We start from the raw sequence: 20,595 nt of genomic DNA on the forward strand, positions 1-20,595 counted from the left end.
ATATTATACAAAATATAATTAGCATATATATTTTTTAACATCTTTATTGGAGTATAACTGCTTTACAATGGTGTGTTAGTTTCTGCTGTATAACAAAATGAATCAGCTATGCACATACACATATCCCCATATCTCCTCCCTCTTGCGTTTCCCTCCCACCCTCCCTATCTCACCCCTCTAGGTGGTCACAAAGCACCGAGCTGATCTCCCTGTGCTATGCAGCTGTTCCCCACTAGCTATCTATTTTACATTTGGTAGTGTATATATGTCCATGTCACTCTCTCACTTCATCCTAGCTTCCCCTTCCCCCGGCCCGTGTCCTCAAGTCCATTCTCTACATCTGCGTCTTTATTCCTGTCCTGCCCCTAGGTTCATCAGAACCATTTTTTTTTTAAGATTCCATATATATGTGTTAGCATATGGTATTTGTTTTTCTCTCCTGACTTACTTCACTCTGTATGACAAGACTCTAGGTCCATCCACCTCACTACAAATAACTCAATTTCGTTTCTTTTTATGGCTGAGTAATATTCCACTGTATATATGTGCCACATCTCCTTTATCAGTGGTTAGGAATCTGCCTGCCAATGCAGGGACACGGACGGGTTCAAGCCCGGGTCCGGGAAGATCCCACATGCCGCGGAGCAACTAAGCCCATGCGCCACAACTACTGAGCCTGCGCTCTAAAGCCCGCAAGCCACAACTACTGAGCCCACATGCCACAACTACTGAAGCCCACGCGCCTAGAGCCTGTGCTCCACAAGAAAAGCCACCGCAATAAGAAGCCCACGCACCACAATGAAGAGCAGCCCCCGCTCACTGCAACTAGAGAAAGCCCGTGGGCAGCAACGAAGACCCAACGCAGCCAAAAATAAATAAATAAATTTATTTTTTTAAAAAATGAACACAATTCTAAGATGTGTCTATAGACTTCATCAGATCTTAAGGCATTACTGAACCAGAAAAAGCTAAGAATCACTGCTCTAAAATAAATGCAAGTACATATTTTTAACATGGTGAAGGTTAAATGCTCTCACCTCAGTGGACATAGGATAATTTCTGGCTGATTATCTAGTTTTACAATTGTTTTTATTTTAAAAATACAATATAAAAATACATTTGTTAGCATGCATCTGAACACTGAAAAAATGCAGTGTGTTTCTGTCATGGCGACCTTCATTCCCAGACCATTAATCAGGCATTACTGTTAAAAATAAAGTAAAAACAACCCCTACACAACATCTCAGGAACATGTACATTGGAATACTTTTTTGTTTTTTAAATTTATTTTATTTTTGGCTGTGTCGGGTCATCATTGCTGCCCACGGGCTTTCTCTAGTTGCGGCAAGCAGGGGCTACTCTTCGTTGCAGTGCGCGGGCTTCTCATTGCAGTGGCTTCTCTTGTTGTGGAGCACACGGGCTCTAGGCGCACAGGCTTCAGTAGTTGTGGCATGCGGGCTCAGGAGCTGTGGCTCACAGGCTCTAGAGCACAGGTTCAGTAGTTGTAGTGCACGGGCTTAGCTGCTCCACGGCATGCGGGATCTTCCCGGACCAGGGATCGAACCTGTGTTCCCTGCATTGGCAGGCGGATTCTTAACCACTGTGCCACCAGGGAAGCCCTACATTGGAATACTTGTCTTCTAAGCAATGAATAATATGTATTTTTTAACTTTTTATCTTGAAATAATTATAGATTCACAAGAGTCGCCAAAAAAAAAAAACGTACAGGGAAGTCCCATGTACTCTTCACCCAGTTTCCCTGGCGGCAACACCTTACTTAACTATAGCACAGTATCATATAGGAAACTGACGTTGGTTCAGTCCACAGAGCTTATTCGGATTTCATTGTTTTACATGCCCTCATTGGTGTGTAGCTTCCATGCAATTTTATTACGTGTGTAGATTCATGTAACGACAACAGATACAGAAGTGCTCCATCACAAGGTTCCTTCATGCTACCCCTTTATAACTACACCACTCACTACCATCTCTAGCCCGTGGCAACCACCAATCTGTTCTCCACCTTTACAAATTTGTTATTTCAAGAGAGTTATAAATGGAATTATGCAGTACATAAGCTTTTGAGATTGGCTTTTTTCACTCAGCATAATTCAGATCCACCCAAGTTGTTGTATCAATAGTTTGTTCCTTTTTATTGCTGCATAGTATTCCAGGGCAATCTGGCTTGTTTCCAGTTTGGGGCTATTACAAATAAAGCTGCTATGAACATCCACATACAGGTTTTCATGTGAAAATAAACACGCAGGAGGTCAACTGCAGGGTCGTACGGGAAGTACGTATTTAGTTTTATAAGAAACTGCGAAACTATTTTCCAGAGTAGTACAGTAGTGACTCCTCTCTTGTTATTCTTTTTCATAATTGTTTTAGCTCTTCTAGGTCCTTGGCCTTTCCATGCAAATTTTAAAATAATGTTGTCTATGTCTTCAAAAACTTTGCAGGGCTTTTCACAGGAACTGCATTAAATCTATGGATCAACTTGAGAAGAAGTGACATGTGTACTATGTTCCAATTCATGAATATGATTTGTCTCTCCATTCATTTAAGTCTCCTCTAATTTCCTTCATTAGCATTTTGCATTTTTCAGCATAAATTATTTTGTTATGTTTTGTTAGATGTATACATTTTCTTTCGCATGACTGTAAATATTATTGTGTTTTTAATTTCAGTCTCCAGATGTCTGTTAATATATACAGATGCAATTGATTTTTATGTGTTGATCTTATATCCTGTGATCCTGCTGAATTCACTTACTGTTTCTAGGAATTTTTCTGTAGACAGATACCTTGAGATTTTCAACGTAGGCAATCATGTCATCTGCAGATTGAGATAGTTTTATTTCCTCCTTTACAATCTGTATGCCTTTCAGTACTATGTCAAATAAGAGTGGTGAGTGTACATCCTTGCCTTGTTTCCAAACTTAGGATGAAAGCATTCAGTCTTTCACCATTAAGTATGATGTTAGCCGTAGGTTTTTGTAGATGCTCTTTATGAAGTTGAGAATGTTCCCCTCTATTCCTAGTTTACTGAGAGCCAGCAAAGAATAATATTGTAATGTAGGAAAAATAACAGATTTATAAAAAGAACTCTAGCTTGCTGCATACTCATATGCATGAGGACACTTCTCATAACTCCACAAATGAATAATATCCATTAAATGCTGAACTGTAAATTGTAAAGTGTATACAGATTTTCTGTTTACATCCCAAAAAGCTTATACACACTGAGTCTAAATCCAGATCTTTGCACTGTATTAATATAGAGCCATGTTTTACATAATTTAGCTTTCAATGATATCTCCTGCATATTAATTTAGCAAATAATAAACTAATGAAGAGACTGAATATTTCATCTTTGAAACAGTTTGTCTATAAACTAGGAAGCATCTAATACAGGGGTTTTCAGTTCCAGAGCTGTAACATCCCAGGAAGCCTCTGAATCTCAAGTGAGGTGACAAAGTTTTCAATACCAAATTTAGTTCATTTTAACTTGAAAATAAACTTTAAAAATTTAGTGAAGTAGAAAGACATAAACAATTGCAGGGTTTTACAACAACTGAAAAGTTCTGTCCACAATCTAAGAAACGGTTTTCCCATTTTAGAGTTTCTATAATGAAGAAACCTTTAAAGCATACTTTAGTTTTGTTTTTTAAAGCAGAGTGAGGTCTTTTCCAATACTTCTTTGAAAAAAAGAAACCCTCATCTGCCCAGAAATTCACCTGGAGGCTTACGACAAGGGCCCCCTACAGGGCTAGCAGCAAGGTCCCCAACAGTTTCAGCAGAGCCTGAGCTCTCCAGAGCAACAGCATGACGTGTGCATGACTCCAGCAGGGACAGGTCCATCCCCTGCCTGACCTTCCATCATCTAAACTGATGTAATTAGCAGTGACAATGGGTTTTCCACCCTGTACACTGCTGCACTGCAATCTCTACCACAGGAATTCCAAAGACTGTGATGAGATTCCAGGATTTTTCAGAGAGATCATTTTCTATCTTTCCTTTCTAACTAGGTGAAGTCAACTTAATATACATTCTTGAAAGCCAACACAGGCAACTGGAATCAACAGCTCACTGAGCAAGATCTAGCTCTCCTTCTCCCCCCAAATCCCTAGATCTGATCGCAAAGGTAGATGGCACATGGGATCAGACTGAAAGATGAAACCGGCTGGTAGGAGCGTCTGTGGTGCTCCTTTCTAGAAGACACAGTCTGGAAACAGGAAGAAATTGCACCAAGACAACCATGAGAAGGATGAATCAATATCTCTCACCCCGTAACTCACCAAGCATGAACAAGCAGGTATTTGTTCTCGGTGGGAGGAGTGAATGTGGGCACCAGGGGCAGAGGTGTACTGACAGTCTGTCAAATAGTAAGACCAGACACCAGGCCACACTCTGCTCCTCTCCCACATACACTGGAGGCTACTCAGACATTATATTCACAGACAGACTATTAGGGAATCTCAAAAAGAGAGATAAACACACAACTAACAATCCCCAAGCACCTACGAAACATGGGCAGCATGAGAGAGGAACCAAGTGCATCAAACAGAAGAATTAATACCCAAGAAAAATCATTTAATGGAGCATTTCCAGAAGTGTGAAGCTATGCTTCACAGGATAAATGAAATGTATAGCCCAACAAAGAAAATAAAATTAAATTCACATCAGACTTCACCCTGGCAACTTCAGAAACAAAAGGTGACAGGAAAATATCTTCAAAGTTGGGAAGAAAATGATTCTCAATATGTATTTCTATACGCAGCCAAAGTACAATTCAAATGTGATGACATTTTTAGACAAAGACTTGACAAACTTCTCACAAATCATCTCTAAAAAATTACAAACAAAACAAAAATAATCTAAGTGAAAGACAGAAAGGTGAAGACTCAGGGGTAAACCAAGAAATCAGTAAAATTAAGTCCAAAATTAAATATTTTTATAAATAAATAAAAGCAAATAAAAAATCTTTTACTCAAAGGAAAGTGAAAGCAAACTATAGTTGTTTGTATGGTAGAGGGAATGATACAAATATCAATTAACTCCAGACATTAAGAGTAGACACTAATACAAAGAAACGGATTGCACATCTTGCAAACCACTGAAGGAGGAGCAAAGAAAACTTGAATAACCCAACAAAATATGGAAAAAGGTAATAATAAGGCAAATGAAAAACACAAAATAAGACAGCACAAATAAGTCCAAACATTCCAGTCAAAACAAATATGAATGGATTAAATTCACCTATTAAAAGTCTGACTCACAGATTACAGACACAAAATCCAGCTACATATTATTTAAGAAAGATAAATCTAAAACAAAATGACGAGTAGGATCGAAGGCAATAAGCAAATAAGTGCAGTTTCACATTGCTAAAAGCTATAGCCCACCATGTAAAATAAATTATATAAACGTTTATATACCTAACACAGCTTGAAAATAACATGTACTAAGCAAAAACTGACTAAAATACAAACTTCACAGATAAAAGTAGGAGACTAGCATAATTCTCTCGAAAATAACAGATTAGAAAACATAATGACACAAAGGAACAAATTACATAATTAACAATCTTAATTATTTATAAAAATTCTGTACATACCAAAAATTTTAATCATACAGGGAATAATAACCAAAAATTACTATGTATTAAACCACATAGAAAATCTAAAAATATTCTCAAAGTAGAAACCAATGAGGCATATCTATTGACTGTAATGTACTAAAATTAGAAGTTAAAACCAAATGGTTAAAAGGAAAAATAAATGTATCCACTCTGAATTTTTAAAAAACAAAAAAACTAAACAAGAAACAAAGCAGAGGGCTTCCCTGGTGGCACAGTGGTTGCGAGTCCGCCTGCCGATGCAGGGGACACGGGTTTGTGCCCGGTCTGGGAAGATCCCACATGCCGCGGAGTGGCTGGGCCCGTGAGCCATGGCCGCTGAGCCTGCGCGTCCGAAGCCTGTGCTCCACAATGGGAGAGGCCACACAGTGAGAGGCCCGCGTACCGCAAAAAAAAAAAAAAAGCAGAGAACATAAAGTTTAGCAATGAACAACAATGACTGCAGAGTGAAACCCCTGGGATGTTACCAGAGATGGAGGGAGAAGGCAACATACAGCCTTAGATGTAAATATTTTGTTAGAAATCAGCTTTCAATTCAAGATGCTAAAAAAGAAAACAAAAAGAAAACTCAAAGGTCCTAGAAAGAATTAATAAAAATGAAAGAAAAAGTAATGATATAGAAAACAAACAGTATAGTTAAATAAAATCAAAATCTGATTCTTTGAAAATAATAATAAAATACACAATTTCTGAACTAAGCTTCAATGTTGAGGACCAGTGTACTCAAAAAAATACTTACCTATAAAATTGAACCAAAGTTGTTTTATTTAGTAACATCTGATAATTTAATTAAATGACAGATTCTAATATTTATTCCCAACTAATTTTGCTAAATATCTGTGAAAAATCACTGATTTTGGCATAAAAAACTAATACTACATTAACAGAGAGATAACTTTCCATTTGTTTTTTAAAGCAATTCTGTAGTAAATTCAATCACACAATTACACAGAATGTATGGAAATAAATACAAATAAAGAAAATGAACTCCACCCAATTCTACTGCACCAACATAAGTTAACCATTTATCAGACTGGTGATTATCCTTCTAAACGATTTTCTTTTCCTTTTTAAAAACTTGTTTAAAGTTCTATTATGCAATATTTATGATATAAGGGGAGAAAAAAAGAATATTACAATGCACACCTGCATATTCACTACTCAACTTAGGAAATAAACATCGCCAATACAGAAACCCTCTAGATATGCCTGCCCCTTAGAAGTAACTATTTTGATCTCATTGTGTTCTTCATACTTTACTGCATGTGCATGGACCCCTAAACAATATATCATACTGCTCTGTATGTTTTAAACTTTCACATAAATGTTATAATACTGTATGTATTCTGCACTCATTTTTTCACTTAAACAAGTTTGTGAACTCCAGCCATGCTGACATAGTTTATTAATTTTCACCAAGCTATAGTTTCACCATATGAATAATGAACAATTTATTCTCCTGCTGATGAACAGTCAATGCTGCTAAAAACATTCTTTGACGATCTCTTGCGTACATAGGAAGCAGAACTGCTGGGTCTCAGGATGTGTACATCTTTAACTTTACCAGGTATTGACAAACTGTCATCTACAAAGTACAAGAGGTCCTGATGTTCTATAGTCTTATCTACACTTGGTTTTGTCGGACTTTAGTTTTTCTCAATGTGAAAAGTAAGAAAATATCTTATTGTGGTTTTAATTTGCCTTTCCCTGATTATTACTGAGGTTGAACATCCTTTTCATGTTGAGACATTTATGTTTCCTCTTCTGCATATTCTGGGCCTCATTTTCAGATTAGAGCCTCTCCACTAATCAAAAACCTCTGCCTCAAATATTCTAATGAAAGACTTTAGTGAAGCCTGGTTATCTGTAGTGTGCAGAAACCATTTTTAACCCTTTCTTTTCCAGAACACATAGTCTAACACGAAAAACAATGTCTTGGTGTACAGAGTATTCAGTGTAAGAGCAGCACTCTTCAATGTGTGTCTTTAATCTTCTATAACCTGCATTTTAAATGATCAGAATGCAAATGGAAGGCTCATATCTATGAAGTCTGATATCATGTGCATGTAATATTAGGGTACATTTTTCCAGGACTAAACCTAAAATTTTAAAAGCTGACCACACCTTCAGATTAACAAATCCTTAAAAATTGAAAGTAAATTCCTAAATGACCTTCAAAACAGATATGAACCCAAGAGGACAAAGTTGACACAAACTGAAAACCAATAAACCCTTCTACCACAACTAAATAACTCATGACAAGTGAGCGAGTGTGAAAATGTGCTGGAGTGAAGGGAGAGGGTCAGTGGGAATGCCGAATGCTACCACTATTCTGGAATCCACCACACAGCAGGCACTCTGTATATCAATTTCCTATTCTGTACAACGAGAGGGACAATAACCACCACACAGTCACTGTGAAAAGTAAACAAGATAACATACGATACCTGTATCTGATCTAATTCTATTTTATGGATGAGGAAATGAAGCAGAGAGAGGTCAAGTACACTGTTCAAGGTCACAATAAATGATTCCAATGCCCCAGTTCTTCACACTGCACTGTCATATTCACAGTACCTGTCTAATATGGGTCTCATGACTGTTAAAAAGTATTCACAGGAAGGAGATGACTAGAAGTATCTCAGAAGACAGCAAAAGTACTCAGACGTTAAAAAAAATTAAAACGGGCAGATGAGAGGTTACCTTAGCAACTTACTCATTTTCCTTTGTGCTGACAAATACACTTTAGACATTAGCCATCTAAAAGGTAAAATAAACTCATTGCCAGCTTTAGAGAAACATGGCATTCGTGAAACCCAATCCGTTAACTAAGACCCATTTAACAGAAATTCTCTTAGAAATTATTTTGATACCAACAACAACAGATCTGACCAACTACACTCTAGCCAGGAGAATTCAAGAGGGCAGATACTGGAAGGTTACCTACCTACCGCAGGTGCATCATACTCATCACCAAGCAGAATTTCTGGCGCAGAATATGCAAGAGATCCACAGCTTGTAGTGAGCTTCTTCCCTGGTTGAAACTTGTTGCTGAAACCAAAGTCTGTCAACTTTACAAGACCCTGTTTTTCAAAGAAGACCACGTTCTCGGGTTTTAAGTCTCTGTGAACCACATGGAGTTTATGGCAATAAGATATGGCATGAACTATCTGAGCAAAGTACTTCTTGGCCAAGTCTTCATTAAGTCCCTCCTCGTGCTTCATTATGTAATCGAACATGTCTCCTCCATCCCCAAGTTCTAGAATAAGATATAGTTTGGTCTGGGTGTCAATAACTTCGTAAAGGCGTACAATGTTGGGATGCTGCACTAGTTTCATGCATCTCACTTCTTGGAAAAGATGACCAGTGGCTAGACTGTCCAATTTTGTCTTGTCAATAACTTTTACTGCCACTTTTTCACCTGTAAAGACATGCCTGGCAAGTTTAACCACTGCAAAATGACCTCGACCCAAGGTTTTATCCAGATCATACAATCCAGCAATCTTCCCATCATACCCTCGCTTGAATCCTGCCATGCTGGTCCAACGGAAGAAAAAATATTTAGACTGTTTAAAATGGATCTTCTCATATATCTGGTGAAAATAAGGAATTCATTTTCAATGTCGCCATGGACATCTACAAAAATAAGAGAAATAAAATTAAGTTTTCTGTGACTTTTCCTTTTATAGCTTCATTTGTCTTTAAATTTTAAGAGAAGCTTGAAATAAATATACTGAGACATAAAATGAGTCAGGGGCATTTATAACAACCTATTTACACATTTAGGATTTACTTTATAAAGGCTGATAATTTAAATACCATTTCATTTTGCAAACTGATAAAAAGTTAGTTTGTTGAAACAATTTTTTGGTGATGTCAGAAATAAGAAAACTGGCAAGTTTGATAAGATGTGTTTGAAAAGAATATTTTCCAAAAGTAATTTCTATTACTATCTTAAAAAAGAAGTCAGGGATTGACAAGAAAGGGAAAACACAAAGAATATACACTTGGACAGAAACCAACAACTTTTTCCTATTATTCCAAATTAGCACTATTTCCTTTAAAATCTCTTCAATAAAGGCTTCTCTAACTCTCCCAGGTGGTATTACCTTGCCTTCTCTTCTCTGCATCTCCAAAGCACCATGGGACACCTCCATCCCAGGCGGTCTTATTCTATAGGTTTTTGTATACACCACCTTTATCCTGAGACTGCAAGGTTCCTGATGGGTCTATGGTTCTATCAATATTTTTTACTTCTACCCTCCCCTAATGCCTAGAACAGTCATACAGCAAGTAATTAAAATTTTGTTAAATTTTGAAATGCAACTTTTTTTCAAAATGTTTACAAGGCAATGGTTTGCTCTTGCATCACTAGTGCTTAGAACAGTAAGTGGCACACAGTAGGTGCTTATTATTTGCTGACTGACTGATACTCTTTGTGCTTATCAGTTATGCTTATCTTTATTACGGTTTTCCAACTCTCAAACAAAACCTACTATGATCTGCTTATATTTCAAGAACAGACAAGCATGCATTTAAACCATTTAACTGTTAAAGACCATTTGGCTTTAAAGACTTCATTTCATATGGAATTTAAAATTTTCATCCTTTATAGTGTAAACCTTAAAATATAGAAATAGGTTCTTATAAATGACCCTGACTCAGAAAAATTTTTAAATGTATATAATTATACAAGTTAAGACATCACTTTAAATCTCACAGACTGAACTCCCACTATTATTTTTTCTGACCAAAACTTAATAGAATTAAATAACAAAATCCAATGAAAAATACAGCCATCTCCCAAGACTAGATCTTTCCTATTAGTGCATATTCATCCCTTCAGTGAAGCCTTTTCTAATGCTCCTGGTATACAGTTTCACATTTTCAGTTGCTTTTTGTTAAGAACAGTACTTACAGCATTTACTCCACTTTGGTGAAAATATCCCAAAAAACTAAACTGTACATAAAATAAGGTAGTTTTTCTTTTTAAGCACTAGCATTAAATATCTTTAAATCTCATTTTCGCTTAAAAGAACAGAAGAAAAGCTAACATTTACTGAAGATCTACTATATGTATTTGTACAAAATGAATCAAATTGGATTGTGTCATTGGATCTTAACAATCCTAAGAGGTCAGTATTATTTCCATTTTATAGCCAAAAAACACTTGTGTTCCAGGTACATGCTAAAGCTAAGGTTCAAACTGAATTCTTATTTCAAAGCATACACCTCTTAGAAACATTTGGCCACTCTTAACAATATTATATTTAGGATAATAATATCTTAAGACTTAAAATACTATAAAAGAGGCATAGTCATTCTCCCATGCAAACTGAAATGATCTGAATCACGTATCTGGGGCCCCCTCAAGCTTTTCTGTAATTGTAAATTAACCTCAGAGTAATTCTGAGTGATTTGTTTTTTTAATTGTAAATTGCCCTCAGAGATAGGATTATTAGTCTCATTTTGAGGCACAAAAATAATGAGTAACTTGGCCTAGGCTATAGGGCCAGTGTGTAAAAGAGGTGGGATTTGAACCCAAGGCTATCTTGACACCAAAATCTGTGCTTTTAACCACTATGCTACACTGTTTCTGCATTAATTTCAGAAACAAAATCCTATTAAGATTTTTTAAAATAAGAAACCCATACTATCTATGTACAGGTGCTGGAGAAAAAGCAAATTTCTTCTATACTATGTATTCTATACTATGTATTATCCTTGTCATCTGAGCTAATAATTTTTATAAGATTAACAGGAAAATCCAAGTAGTTCCCCAAAAGAAAGTTTAATTCAGGCATGTCTAATTTTCAAATATAGAAACTCTAAGCTAACTCCAGGGGGCAGAAAACTATCTTTAAATCTTTAACTTCAATTAATTATAATGGCGGTAATTACTCTTAAAATTCTACCCAAGTCTATGTTTCTATTGTATGAGTTTGCAAATGCAACTTTCGCTTTCAAAGCAAACTTCTTCAGGCTGCCCCCAAGTTACCTAATATTTTTTTTTCATCTATCACTTTAGTTTAGATGTATTCTACAGTGGCATATAAATCAGACTTTACAAGTAAATCTGAGATTGTCTGAATTTTAACTTAATTCATTTTTTTTACAGATTTTTTTTTATTACAAAAGTAATAAATGAATATACAGATGAGGGAAAAAGTCTTTTTTCAGGGTCTTAAACACCCAGAGATAATCACTATTCACACACTGTCATTTCTCCTCCTAGTACTGTGTTAGCAAAAGGGCACAATGAAATAATTTTTAATCTACTAGCAAGTTCAAAGGGAAGAATCTTATAGGGTCCTTTTTTAAAAATTTATTTATTTATTTTTGGCTGAGTTGGGTCTTTGTTGCTGTGCACAGGCTTTCTCTAGTTGTGGCGAGTGGGGGCTACTCTTCGTTGCGGTGTGCAGGCTTCTCATTGCAGTGGCTTCTCTTGTTGCAAAGCACAGGCTCTAGGCGTGTGGGCTTCAGTAGTTGCAGCACGTGGGCTCAGTAGTTGTGGCTCACGGGCTCTAGAGCACAGGCTCAGTAGTTGTGGCACACGGGCTTAGTTGCTCCGCGGCATGTGGGATCTTCCCGGACCAGGGCTCGAACCCGTGTTCCCTGCATTGGCAGGCGGATTCTTAACCACTGCACCACCAGGGAAGCCCTAGGGTCTCTTCTTAATGACAAGACTACCCTGTAATGAAATGATACTCTCACTATCAAAGAATTTACTTTTTTTGGTACTTTTCTGGGTACACATATCCCTTGCTCACTGCCTATGAAACTACAATTGTATACCTCAAAACAGGAAGTTATGTATAACTGAAAGTTGGGAGGAAAAATATCCTTGTTATTGAACATCTTTTTGAATACACTGTTTAACCCTCCTATCGAGTATATTTTGAGTTAGCACAGGAAATAATTAAATCATTTTTTGATCTTGGAGGATCTTGCAGTGCCTGAAAATCATTTTGAACACCAATGGAAAATGTTAAGATGTGGGTTATATAAAGCAAAGGTGACTCTGCACCAGCTCCAAGACATACCCTGCCAACTGCATACTGAATAATCCTTGTTATTACTGTTTCGTTAGGTGCTTCTTTCTCCTAAAAGAAAACACAAAAAAGATTTTAGTTTAGTTCTACTTAACTTTGCTTAAAGTTAAAATATAAACCCTCAGGCTGGATCCAGACGAACATATAAAAATGGTAAATTTGTCTTCCATGACCCAGTCTCCCATTTTCTCTCCTCTATGAATTGCAACCCGTTCAAGGAATCTTTAATCAACAGGAATGTCACAGTGAACAGATACATGGAGACTCGTCCAGGTAGGCAGGTCAGAAGGATTACTGCACTGGAAGAAGGAGGAAATTATAATAACGAACAACAGTAAAATCACCATTTTTAAATGCCTCTTGGGTAACGAGCACGAATCCGCATTGCACCGAATCCTCACTGCACCGAATCCTCACTAGGAGCCTGCAAGGTAGGTACAAGGAGGCTCAACCTGCCCTGTAAGCAGCAGTCTGCAGCTCCAAGCCTGCTCAGCCTGGCTTGGGAGCCCCACTTGCCTGCAGGATGCCCTCTGGCCTCATGAAACCCCCACTCCAACAGCCAAGGAGGGCAACCTTCCCAACACACCATCCTCTAGCAGGGCAGCAGAAATCAACACAAGCACCAGAGAACACACAACACAAAACACCTTTGCATGGAGGCTTTCCATCTGATAGTAAAAAAGAAACTTTATGAACAAAGAGAACGTGAGAGGATCACTGATATCTAAGTTCACGGCACAGTGAGGGAATACTGACTGACTGAGGCAGCCTTGCAGGCCTTTCCTTAACGCTGAAATATCAAACAAAGTTCCGAACATTCAAACTACGCCAAGGCACTTTACACAATACACCACACAGGTGAGTTCGTCCAGGTAAGTATTAAACTCAAGCTCACAGGAGCTTGGGGGAAAGGGAGTACAAAGAGGTGGGGGAAAGCAGGAAAGGGAAAAGAAAGAAGGAAAGGTGGATGTGAAACCAAGTTTATTTCTGGGAATGAGGGGATGAAAAGAGATGGAGACACTGCTACCACACAGACGAGGCCAGCAAAGCCGTGGGCACAGGCCCACTTCTAGTGAGAAGTGAACCCTGGGATGCCTACCTGGTCCTTCAGCTCCAAGTGGGATACAGTAGCTCCTCCCATTACCCATGCCTGCTTCTCTCTTTCCAACAGCCAGTTTCACCCACAGTCTCTCTGGCCAAGCAGTGCGATGGTCCCTCATGGCTGAGGACTGGTTCTGAAGGCCAATGACTGGATCTGAATCCCAGCTCACCAGCCACAAGTCACTGGACCTGAGCAAAACCTGATCTCTCTGTACCATCAGTTTCCTCATTAGAAAATGTCAGTAGCAAGAGCACCTCATAGATTGTGGTGAGGATTAATAAAGGTAGTGATTAAAATAAAGCCTGGCACAGAGTAAGCATTCAGTAAATACTAGCTACCACCACCACTATCATTGTTATACTGATGGTAATCTCCCCTACCCAAGCAGAAATTCTTTTAGTCTTCCACTCTACTTCAAGAGACTGAATTTACTGAGCTATCGTCTCTCTTCTGTTTTCAGAAATCTTCTACTGCTTAGTTTCCTAAAATGTATTAACTTGGAAATGAGTGTTGATAAACTAATCTCTAGTTGGGTATCAAAGTCTGATGATTTTTCAATAAAGCATCCCACAAAAATCTAAGTATTTGCTTTTCAAATAATACTACGATGACATTCTATCAAGTCTATCCTTTTTAAAAGGACTAAATATTCCTTTATATTTTTCCTATCAAAGTAACCTATTCTAATAGAAAATATGGAAAATACAAAATAGGAAGTAGAGAGAATAAAGAGGCATCCACAGTCCTATCACACAAGATCAGCACTATTAATGTTTTGGTGGTTTTTCTGCAAATGTTTATATACAGCTTCTTTATTTTGTTTTATAAAGCTGTGATCATTCTATATATAACTTTATATCTTGTATTCTGCTTTTTTCACTTGACCTATTATTTTCCTTTTAGTATTTCTGCTTCAATTATGAAAGAAACATCTATGCAGTGTAAGAAAAAAATACAATCAGAACATATATATTGGCAAAAAGAGAGGAAAGTTTTTTAAAATTATCCATCAGTCTATCCTCTGTGATTATCTCTGTTAACATTTCGGACACAGCCTTCCAAATTATTTTCTATGTATAATACATGCCAGACACAAAGGTTTTAATAAAATGGGATCACACACACATAAATTGGAGGGGTGGGGGGAGCAGTGTAACCATTTTCTAAGTACTTCTCTCCACAAAACAAGTAAAGCACCACAGATTAAAAACAGACAAACAAAAAACACCTATAATTTCATCTAGGATGACCTCTCTTCGGGTTTGAGTATATATTTTTTACACCTATGCTTCTTTACAAAGCTAAGATATTGTATATGAAGTCTTATGACTACTTTTTCCTCTACTATAGGATGAATATTTTTGCATGCACTAAGTTCTTCTAAATCACTATTTTTAATGACTGCATAGCTAAGATGACATCTTTTAAACCAGCAAAAGCACTAAATTAGGCCATTCTAAAGCAGTCTTCTTATTCAGCATGTGCTCACACATGCATATAGCTAGGCAGGACCTAAATGAAACAGGCCATCCAGGAGAGGGTGTTTATAATATGGAAATCCATGTTTGAGAAACAAGTACTAGTATGTGTTGCAAGAACACACCGATGTTCTCCCAGTTTACTAAAGAGAACAGAAGCAACTGAGGCGTGCGGGTGTGGCTGGAGAAGAGGAAGGAAGTGTGGGCGGCCCTACACACATTTTGCAAGCTGCTGAAAACAGTTGTAAAACCAGCCTCTGTTAAACCTACTGTCAAGTCGGAATTCACCCTGTTATTCTTGTCAAAATTCACTTCTGGCTTTTCACTGACATCTTCACCACTGCAGTGTGGTCTGTATATCAAACAAAGGTCTCCAACTCACACCTCTCCCTAGGAGAGGTGAGGAAGAGCACACGGAGCAAAGGTGGCTCCGTGGGGATACTCATTATCAACCAGTCCATGGCATGAGAAAGCCGGTCACACAAAGAGCCATGTGCAAAAGTGAGGCTACTTCTATAGCCTCTCTACACTTCGGGATATTACAAATGCCCCCCCAAACCAGACCACGAATATTCAAATACACAAAAACCTCCCAAACAAATTACATGCTTGAAAAAGAGTATCTGTGCCAATACCCTCCCTCCAGTACATACAGCTAAAAGATGAGTTTTTATAAAGCCACGCTAAAACTGCATTTAAGCTTCTTATACATGGAAATTATCTGGTATCTTTTACAAACACCAAAAAAATGAACACTGTTACTCTTACTTAGGGGAAAAAAATGAACACTGTTACTCTTACTTAGGGGAAATATCGGACTAAACGTATGTTTAGAGAAAAGCCAACTTAAGTGAAGGAACTAACACACTCTCCATGAAAATTACTGCCCTGATCTAACTGCTAAAATTTCAAAGATACCTACAACAAAAATGGTACAGGCTGGAAAGAAGACAGTAGACTCAATCCTCCAGGAACATCAACAACCTCCAGATCAAGCTTATTTTTAAACACAACCCCAGTGGCAGTCACCACTGCTGCTCCTTTCATCCAAAGTAAACAACATTCCACATTTCTAGAACAGCACTCCTCCTCCTGGGTGTTAACAATATAAGCTATAAATCAAAGATGAAGAAACCAGGGAATTCCCTGGCGGTCCAGTGGTTAGGACTCTGCGCTTCCACTGCAGGGGGCGCGGGTTCGATCCCTGGTCAGGGAACTAAGAACCCACATGCAGCGGGGCACAGCCAAAAAAGAAATTAAAAAAAAAAAAAGAAGAAGAAACCACAAACAGGTCAACACCTCCCAAGTTACGGAAGAATCCACAGTTCTTCACTGGATTGGCTGAATATTACTATGTGGGTATCAGGTAGTATCAGTCTGTAGCCACTGAATGGAATCAAGATGGAAACTACAAATTAGAAGATTTCAGTCAACCATTTATTGAGAAATGTCCCAATAGACAAAAATGTACCTCCAAATGTCTAATAAAGTATTTTTCAAGGGAAGGTAACTGCCTATTGAAGTATGTTCTGCAAGTTTTCTTTGAGGTAGTCAATTTTAATGGACTCAGGGCCACTGAGGTAACCAGGAATGCCAGGCTGAAAAGCCTGCTCCAGTCTCTTGAGGCAGTGACTGGGTTGCCAACACAGATCTATCACTTAAAGTGCTGGTTTAAGTCATCTTTATTTCCTCTAAGTAAACAAGCTATATTCCAGGACACATCAAGGAATTTTTGAATGAATTCAGGAGTCAGGCAATCCATTAACTGATGGAAAGCAGCAGTTAGTATTTGTAGAAAAAAAAATCCAAGCCACAAAACCTGGAGCAGCAGCACAGATAATAAGTTCAAATTCCTAAACAGAATTGCCTCTCATTAAAGTGATGAAAAATGTTAATAAGTAGGCTTCCCTGCTGGCGCAGTGGTTGAGAGTCCGCCTGCCGATGCAGAGGAGTGGGTTCGTGCCCCGGCCCGGGAAGATCCCACGTGCCGCGGAGCGGCTGGGCCCGTGAGCCATGGCCGCTGAGCCTGCGCATCCGGAGCCTGTGCTCCGCAACGGGAGAGGCCACAACAGTGAGAGGCCCGCGTACCGCCAAAAAAACCCAAAAAAGTTAATAAGCATGTCACCACTTCTACCTGATGGTAAAGTGAGATTTAAAAAATTAGTATGGTGACAGCCCTGGTATAAAGTGCCCACATAATAAATAATGACCTAAGCACAAGTTGGTATGTAGAAATTACTCCAAAATAAATAAAGCCAACCCACAATTACTCCTTTGCCAGGAAAACAGAATATAAATTGGAAGTTATGGAGAATTTAAAAACTTAATAATCTAAATCTCTCTTCCAAAGCTTTTATTAATACTGTCAAAACTCACTTTAACTCCCTATCGTCTTTTCATCCCCCGCACTGATATTGTGACAAAGATGGTCATGAAAAAGTGGTCAAAAAAGAATGCTGGAAAAGAAGAAAAATAAATTGATCCATTAACAAAAATACTGGCACCTAACGTTTCACTGACTTTGACTTAAAAGGCAGAATCATTTGGGGATTCTCTCACACTATTGGGACTGCAAATTACCTTTCTGAAAAGCAATTTGGCAATACCTGTATCAAGAGCCTTAAAATAATTAATATCCTCGATTTAATAATCTTACTACTAGATTTATGTCTTAAAGAAATAAAGACATGAACAAATATTTATATTCAACAATGTTCAGTGATATTCATATATGAGAGAAAAAAAAATCAGGGACTTTCCTGGCTGTCCAGTGGTTAAGACTCCACGCCCTACTGCAGGGGGTATGGGTTCGAATCCTGATCAGGGAACTAAAACCCCACATGCCGCATGGCGTGGCCAAAAAAAAAAAAAGTATATCTATCTATCTATCTCAGAAATAATCAAAGGTCTACAATAAGGAAGTGGTATACCCAACATTAACACTATGCTGCTATATTTTTAAGCTATTTAATCTCATGGGAAATTGTCACAATAAAATATTAAGTAAAAAAATTCACATACCAAATTTCATGGCCATAGGATCCCAATTTCTTTAAAAGCATATAATTTGTCTGCATATATACTAAAAATACCAAAATGTTAATTGGTAAAATTGTAGTTTTCTGGGGCTTCCCTGGTGGCGCAGTGGTTGAGAGTCTGCCTGCTGATGCAGGGGACACGGGTTTGTGCCGCGGTCCGGGAAGATCCCACATGCTGCGGAGCGGCTGGGCCCGTGAGCCATGGCCGCTGAGCCTGCGCATCCGGAGCCTGTGCTCCGCAACGGGAGAGGCCGCAACAGTGAGAGGCCCGTGTACCGCAAAAAAAAAAAAAAAAAAATTGTAGTTTTCTTTCTCTTTATGCTTTTCTGTTCTTTTCAAATTTTTCACAGCAGATGTGTGCTACTTTTTAATCTAGGAAAGGCAGACGTTACTAAAATTTTGAATTTCTGTACATAATTATTCATTCAATTCACTTTTCCATTGAGATTTATAAAGTAAACCAATTTCCCTGAAAATATACATACATATTTATGTAATCTTAACAAACAAGACATATTCAATGAAATATTCTACCACCCTTGAGGGACAAAGTATGCAATTTCTTCAGGCTGAGGAAGGAACAGGAACACTGAGTCTGTTTTTATTAGCAAACATTTGAGCCCTAATTGTGTAGAACACAACACAGTCCCTGTCCTTTAGAATCTTACAAATAAGTTATCTACATATAAAAAGACAATCAATTATACAAGTTAACGTCAGTGAGTTCCGTCAAAGGAAGAGCAGAGGATACCAAAGGCAGGATACCCAAGGACGGGGCAACCCACAGATCAGGCCTTACCCTTCACCAGGAGCAGTGAGACACCACTCCTGACAGTGGGGGAACAGGTAGCAGAGAAGTGCATATGGCTTCCGAAAGGAGAACGCCAACGTGCGTGAAGTTAGGCCGTGGGGTAGAAGTAAGTTTAATAGGGTTAGGAAGGCTGATCTTGAAAACTACCTAGTGGCTCACCATTTAGGGAACTGTGATGAACTCTTAGCTTCTCAAAATCAATGGAAAACTTGCTAGACTAAATAATTCACCACATATCTATCTCTGAATGATACTTAAGGTTAATCCAGGTGCCATTAAAGAGTTAAAAATGCACAGAAGGAGCTTCACATCACAGAGCTGATATGAGGCCTCAAAAGAAGAGAAAAACTCTAGGTTTTAAGATGCGAGCGACGTAAGAATAAGGTCATTAGAAAATTTAAACCAATTTAAAAACACTTCACTTCAAAGTTCCATAAACACCAATTTTTGTCTTGACTTACTAGATCTCTCTCATTATTACCCATAGTACTTTCCTAAAAATCTATTACTAACCTAAATAGGTTTATATAGAAATGAGTCTTATAGCAAAACTACAGTTGGCCTTTCTTTTCATTGTCTCTTTTCAAGTTTTAAAAATGTCTTCTACTGCCACAACTGCCCACTGTTTTGTTTTAATGCAGGTTTCAAAAAGAGTAAACATTTCAACTACTGGGAATCTATGTATGCACTGGATTCTTTACATATGTTATATAATTTATTCCTCACAAACAAGAATACAATGGAAGTATAATACCCATTTAACAGATGAGAAAGCAGGGTCAAATAGGATAAGGACTTCCTATGCCCCAGTCCTATGCCCAAGTAAGAGCTGCCTAAATTGACTCGTGGGCCCTGCATTTTTTCCTGAAATAATACAATGCCTCCCCCTTTGACGTAGGCCTTTCTAATTTCCTGGGAAGCAACAGCACTAAAGTAAATCTATTTTGACATTTCTGTTTTTCCTCCAATTCTGACATGCCATGTGAGTTACCTGACCCAGCAATCAACTAAAAAGAGGAAATGCCCTAATGCCACCAAAGTGCCAAAGACTTACCTAATAAACATTATTAATTAATAATTCCAGGGACTTTCCTGGTGGTCCAGTGGCAAAGACTCCACACTCCCAATGCAGGGGGCCCGGGTTCAATCCCTGGTCAGGGAACTAGATCCCATATGCTGCAACTAAAGATCCCGCATGCCGCAACTGAGACCCAGCGCAGCCAAATAAATAAATAAATATTAAAAAAGATTCACATAACTTGTAACAGAAAGTTTTGCACAGTAAAACTTTTTTTAAAGTTAAATAAATAATTCCATTAAAAACTTTTTGAAATGTTTAGAAACTGCTCTTTGAGAAAGGAAACTGCAGGCAAATAACCATTCAAAAGACAGACAGGTAATTACTGGTCATCTAAAAACTGAATGGCACCTTGAAAATAACTTCCCCTTCAGAGTTTGCATACAATTTTGTTATGGC

General features: G+C 38.0%; 1 protein-coding gene across 1 annotated transcript in view; it reads right to left on the reverse strand.

The window, feature by feature from the left end:
• Positions 1-20,595, reverse strand: part of SNRK (SNF related kinase) — a 63,105-nt gene that overhangs the window by 36,055 nt on the left and 6,455 nt on the right. The window contains 4 exon segments of the mRNA XM_082664730.1: positions 8,585-9,058; positions 9,154-9,273; positions 12,681-12,718; positions 12,720-12,740. Of these exon segments, the coding sequence (XP_082520856.1) occupies positions 8,585-9,058; positions 9,154-9,273; positions 12,681-12,718; positions 12,720-12,740 (653 nt within the window).

The sequence above is a fragment of the Grampus griseus genome (assembly GCF_964374135.1).
Source record: "Grampus griseus genome assembly, chromosome: 10".
NCBI classification, from domain to species: Eukaryota; Metazoa; Chordata; class Mammalia; order Artiodactyla; family Delphinidae; genus Grampus; species Grampus griseus.